Genomic DNA, 4,855 nt, shown 5'->3' with positions numbered 1-4,855 from the left:
CTGTGTGGACTAGCCAGACCCTCCTCCACAGCGCTGTGGAGGAAGGTCTGGCAATGCGGGACTATACAACCCCCAACTTTACTGTTTTGTTTTAGTCACTGCCATAAATTCATATATTGATGTAAATCCACATCTCGCAATGTATTTCATAAATAAAATAGACGTATTACTATTCAGGATTGGTTTTGAATCCATTCAAATCCCACAATTCCCATTTGTTGAATAACCGACCAAGGTTAACTCGTGTTTTCGCTCATGCTCTATCACTATCCATTTTTAGCTTTGTATTTGTTCTTTTGTTCAATTCTTTTCTTTTCCTATTTGCTGATCCTGCCCCAGTATCAGCCTCAAAAATAAAATTCTCTAAAGAGAAATCTCCGGCTTTCTTTTAACTGGTAACCGTACAACTCACTGTAGTCTTGCATTGCCAGACCTTCCTCGAAAGCGCTGCGCAGGAAGGTCTGGCTGGTCTGCACAGCAATTCAGGATTGGAGAAAAACGTTTATGGTTTATTGGCATTTCTTTAAACAAATCACAATAGTCTTGGACGGTGCTAAACGCCGAGTGGAGCCACGGTGCTTGGAAGGAACTTGTTTTGGTGGAATGTGGCTGTTCAAAAATTGGCACGTGGATACAGACTAATACATAGATACAGTATATAGACTAAACTCACTATGAATCTTTACATAGGAAAAAGTAATAGGCTCTTCCGGTCCAAGTGCTGTACATTGTCATTTTTGCATTGAATTAAGAAATGCATCAGAGACATTTCAGAACTGAAAAAACACATTTTATTTCTCGAGCAGTCCAGCTGCCTGCAAACTTAAATTCACCGTGAACACATGCAATAATTACAATAAATAACATTGTCACAGTAATTTCAATCCAAAACAGTCTTCGATGGAAATTGTGAATAGTAACACAAAAAGTTAAAATTGCGCTTTTTTTGTGTAAACAGATCCAAGCACATCCGTGAAAATGAAAACCCGAGAAACAGAGGGAGAAAGTCATCATGTGTATATGACAACTGTGCAACGTCTTCAAGTGGATATCAGCACAGAAACGCATTCTAACAGGATCGTCGGTGAGAGACGGGAGTTAAGTGTAAAGTGTTTTGACAGTCATCTCCGCTATGAATGCAGTTGCACTTTAACAGCATTTTCTTGAAACCGCATCATTGCCCAAACTACCAAATTTTAATAGCGTAGTAAAGAAAGAGCAGGTAATGGCCCAGTGAAGTAAATGTAACCCTAATCCCATCCGGTAGAAGTGCTCCGTGCTCTGCCTGCTGCAGCATGTAACATCCTGCCTAATCATCCCGACGTCATTGCTGCGAGCTCTCAGCAGGACAAACAAAAAATGGCTTCACTTTTGCATGTTCTGCACTCACCGTTATTGTTTATGCTCAGGATTTGCATTCAAGGTCCATTACCCCGAGGCAGTGCACAGAATGAAGACCATCAGCGGTCTATTCACACAGTTGTGAGAGTCTGGTTTGACTAGGACTTAATGTGCTTGCCCTTACTCCCTGGCAGCTGCACACAGTTCTTTGTAGAGGTCGGAGTAGATAAATCTGGGGTAGGAGTTGTTCTCCATCAGGCTGTAGACTTTCCTCTGAGCTGCCAGGAAGCTGTCCGCAGTGGGCTCATGGAGGCTCTGGGTGATGGCATTCTTTGTAGGGAAATCCAGGTTTATCTGTGACCAAAGAAACAGCCGTTATGAGCCTTTGACATCCATTTTTTTTTAACAAAGAATATATTGTCTATTTATAAAACTTGAAGGCAGAGCCGGATTAAATGGAAAGATTACACTAGGCATATTGCATTTTTCGGCCCCTGTCCAAATGGATACTTTATTTGATGAATAAACAAGATTACTTTTTACTGGCACATTATGTTTATGCTAATTTATTTAATGCATCTAATTTAGGCTTATTTGAAGGGCCTGAGATAAACTTTTTTTTACGCTTTGCTGCACCTAAAGCATCCCAGAGAAGTCGTAGTGTAACCGTTATGGCTAGGTAACATACGGAACCGAAAACATTTTCCCACAATTGGAGTGAACGTTTTTTACTTTACTGTACTTTTTTTTAAAGGTCCTATGACATGCTGCTTTTTGAATGCTTTTATATAGGCCTTACTGGTCCCCTAATACTGTATCTGAAGTCTCTCTTTTATAGACCTTAGTGGTCCCCTAATACTGTATCTGAAGTCTCTTTTATATAGACCTTAGTGGTCCTCTAATACTGTATCTGAAGTCTCTTTTATATAGGCCTTACTGGTCCCCTAATACTGTATCTGAAGTCTCTTTTATATAGGCCTTAGTGGTCCCCTAATACTGTATCTGAAGTCTCTTTTATATAGACCTTAGTGGTCCCCTAATACTGTATCTGAAGTCTCTTTTATATAGACCTTAGTGGTCCCCTAATACTGTATCTGAAGTCTCTTTTTATATAGACCTTAGTGGTCCCCTAATACTGTATCTGAAGTCTCTTTTATATAGACCTTAGTGGTCCCCTAATATTGTATCTGAAGTCTCTTTTATATAGACCTTAGTGGTCCCCTAATACTGTATCTGAAGTCTCTTTTATATAGACCTTAGTGGTCCCCTAATATTGTATCTGAAGTCTCTTTTATATAGACCTTAGTGGTCCCCTAATACTGTATCTGAAGTCTCTTTCCCAGCTTTGGTGCAGAATTACAGCCACTAGAGCCAGTCCCAGAATGAGCTTTCCTTAGTATGTGCCATTTCTGTAGCTTTAAATGCTATTGAGGAGGAGAGACGGGAGGGGGTGGGGGGGCATGTCTCATGGGCGGGCCAAATTCTCTGAGCGGGCAAAGCAGAGAAAGGGGAGGTAACCAAGCAGGTAAGCAGATTCCAGATCGGCCCATCTGAGCTTTCATTTTCTCAAAGGCAGAGCAGGATACCCAGGGCTCGGTTTACACCTATCACCATTTCTAGCCACTGGGGGAACATAGGCAGGCTGGGGGAACTCATATTAATGTTAAAAAACCTCATAAAGTAGAAATGTCATGCCATGGGACCTTTAAAACAACATAGTAATTTATAAACATATACAAGTTTAGTTGAAGTGTTAGATTTGAAATTTACAATTTAAAATTATTTTTTCAAAATTATATTATAAAATATATTCAATTTTTTGTGACTTTTCCCTCTTACTGAGCCCCCTAGTGGCAAATGGACCCTATTGCACATGCCTAGAATGTCGTGCCTAGATCCAGGCCTGCTTGAAGGTACATAGATTCTGATTGAAATCAGTTAAGTGAAAGTTATCAAATAACACATTTATTTGTGATTAACAGCAAATGCTATAATGTCAGCTGTTACCTCTTTGGGTGCTTCATTTTTAATGAACTCCTCGTAAATACTGTTGGCCTTGGACGTCATCTCTGTGTGCGAAGTGAGAGTCCTGAAATCCTCACAGGCTGTCCAAAACTCAATGTTCTCTTCACAGAACTCAGACTTCAGGAAGATACAAAACGCAGCTTTCCCATCTGTGAGAAAAACTGTGAAAAACAAGGCCAGAGACAAAAGCCGAGGGACACATCCACTCGCTGTTTGCCCATTCGTGTGAGATAAAGTGAATAAAAAAGCCATGCAGCCTTTGTTTTACTGAGGCCACTAAAGTGACCTTTGAGGCTCTTTTATGCAATCATGCACCGATAGTGCTGTGAGTGATACTTACATTTATGACTCAGTAGTTTGTCAAGTGACTGCGCCCATTGGTGCGTGTCATCAGCAGTCGGCCTGAGGGGAAAAGGACATGGATCGTGTTATAATTACAGAAAAGTACTACTTTTTATAACTACTACTTTTAAATGCAACACTGCAAAATCCTTAAATTGATGAAAACAATGCTATATTGCAAACACTCCTAAAATAGCTAACTATCATTAAATATCATTAATTGTGTTACTTTTTCTTTACTATACAGTATGTCCATGCTGCTATGGACATTTCATTTAGAATCAAACACTTGATTTGAGACATAAAGTCATAGTGATCTGGTTTGGTTTCATTTAGTCATAAAACAATAAGTAAATACATACATGCAAAAATACAAAAAAAGAGTACTAAACGTACTAAATAGATAAATAAATTCAATAGAGTGTGGATCATGGGTATGCAAAGACAAACAATAGGTAAAGTTGAATAAAATAAGTTCAATTAGAATACATATAAACCTAATTTAAAAAGTAAAATACAATGCAATTTAATATTTAAAACTAAATAACCTATAAGCACTTAAAACACATTACGCATAATCATGACATTATCCTCAATATTGAAAGGCCTCACCTGTAAGATCTGATTTTCATCCGATGTACTATCGACTGGGAGGAGTTTGACTTCAAGAGAAATCCTATTTTGTTCCTCCAGTTTTTCCTCCTGGAAACAAAAGAGAAAATTCACTCAGTGTTTCATACCTGTGTAATACTTTTACAAGGTCATCATTACCCAAATCATTCATATTAAACACCACATCCACTTACGTTATCCCCTTCTTGTCTGTGGACAGCTCAGTGGGTTTTATACAGTCAGTGAACGCCATGTTTTGGGATGACACAAAAGCAAGGTTCTCTCTCATGGTTCAATCTCTTCTCCTTCTCCCTCTTGACTTGTCAAGAAACTTTATAGTTTCTCTGTCCAGCCACGATCCAGAGTGTCACAAGCTGGAGGCGGGCCTGACATTGTCTTTAATGTGATTGGCTCTTGTTGTGTAAACAGTGACTTGGCCATGTATGACTCTCAGGCCCTAAGGCAATGACAGGCTGTCACTGCGTAAGCTTCTGTGTATCCTGTGCGCTTCCATTTTTAAGTAATAAGGTCAAGA

The 4,855-nt window shown here is 39.3% G+C and overlaps 1 protein-coding gene across 1 annotated transcript; it reads right to left on the bottom strand.

The window, feature by feature from the left end:
- Window positions 1-768: 768 nt before the first annotated feature.
- LOC144523083 (regulator of G-protein signaling 21-like) lies at window positions 769-4,646 on the bottom strand. The gene is made up of 5 exons (XM_078258387.1): window positions 4,515-4,646; window positions 4,321-4,410; window positions 3,707-3,768; window positions 3,349-3,515; window positions 769-1,695 (listed from the first exon to the last, which is right to left on the bottom strand). The coding sequence occupies exons 1-5, from the start codon at window positions 4,607-4,609 to the stop codon at window positions 1,522-1,524; spliced, it is 588 nt and encodes a 195-aa protein (XP_078114513.1). The 5' UTR covers window positions 4,610-4,646; the 3' UTR covers window positions 769-1,521.
- Between the last annotated feature and the right edge of the window lie 209 nt (window positions 4,647-4,855).

Source organism: Sander vitreus, chromosome 9 (genome assembly GCF_031162955.1).
Source record: "Sander vitreus isolate 19-12246 chromosome 9, sanVit1, whole genome shotgun sequence".
Classification (NCBI taxonomy): Eukaryota; Metazoa; Chordata; class Actinopteri; order Perciformes; family Percidae; genus Sander; species Sander vitreus.
Note: the sequence above shows the minus strand (reverse complement) of the source record. Positions and strands in the feature narration are given on the sequence as shown.

What these genes read in the sequence shown, in the direction of transcription:
- LOC144523083 (XM_078258387.1), bottom strand. Translation starts at nt 4,609, where the DNA reads ATGAGAGAGAACCTTGCTTTTGTGTCATCCCAAAACATGGCGTTCACT. An exon ending in ACAGACAAGAAGGGGATAAC is followed by an intron (nt 4,411 to 4,514) that starts GTAAGTGGATGT and finishes TTTTGTTTCCAG; the next exon opens with GAGGAAAAACTGGAGGAACA. An exon ending in AAAATGAAGCACCCAAAGAG is followed by an intron (nt 1,696 to 3,348) that starts GTAACAGCTGAC and finishes CTTTGGTCACAG; the next exon opens with ATAAACCTGGATTTCCCTAC.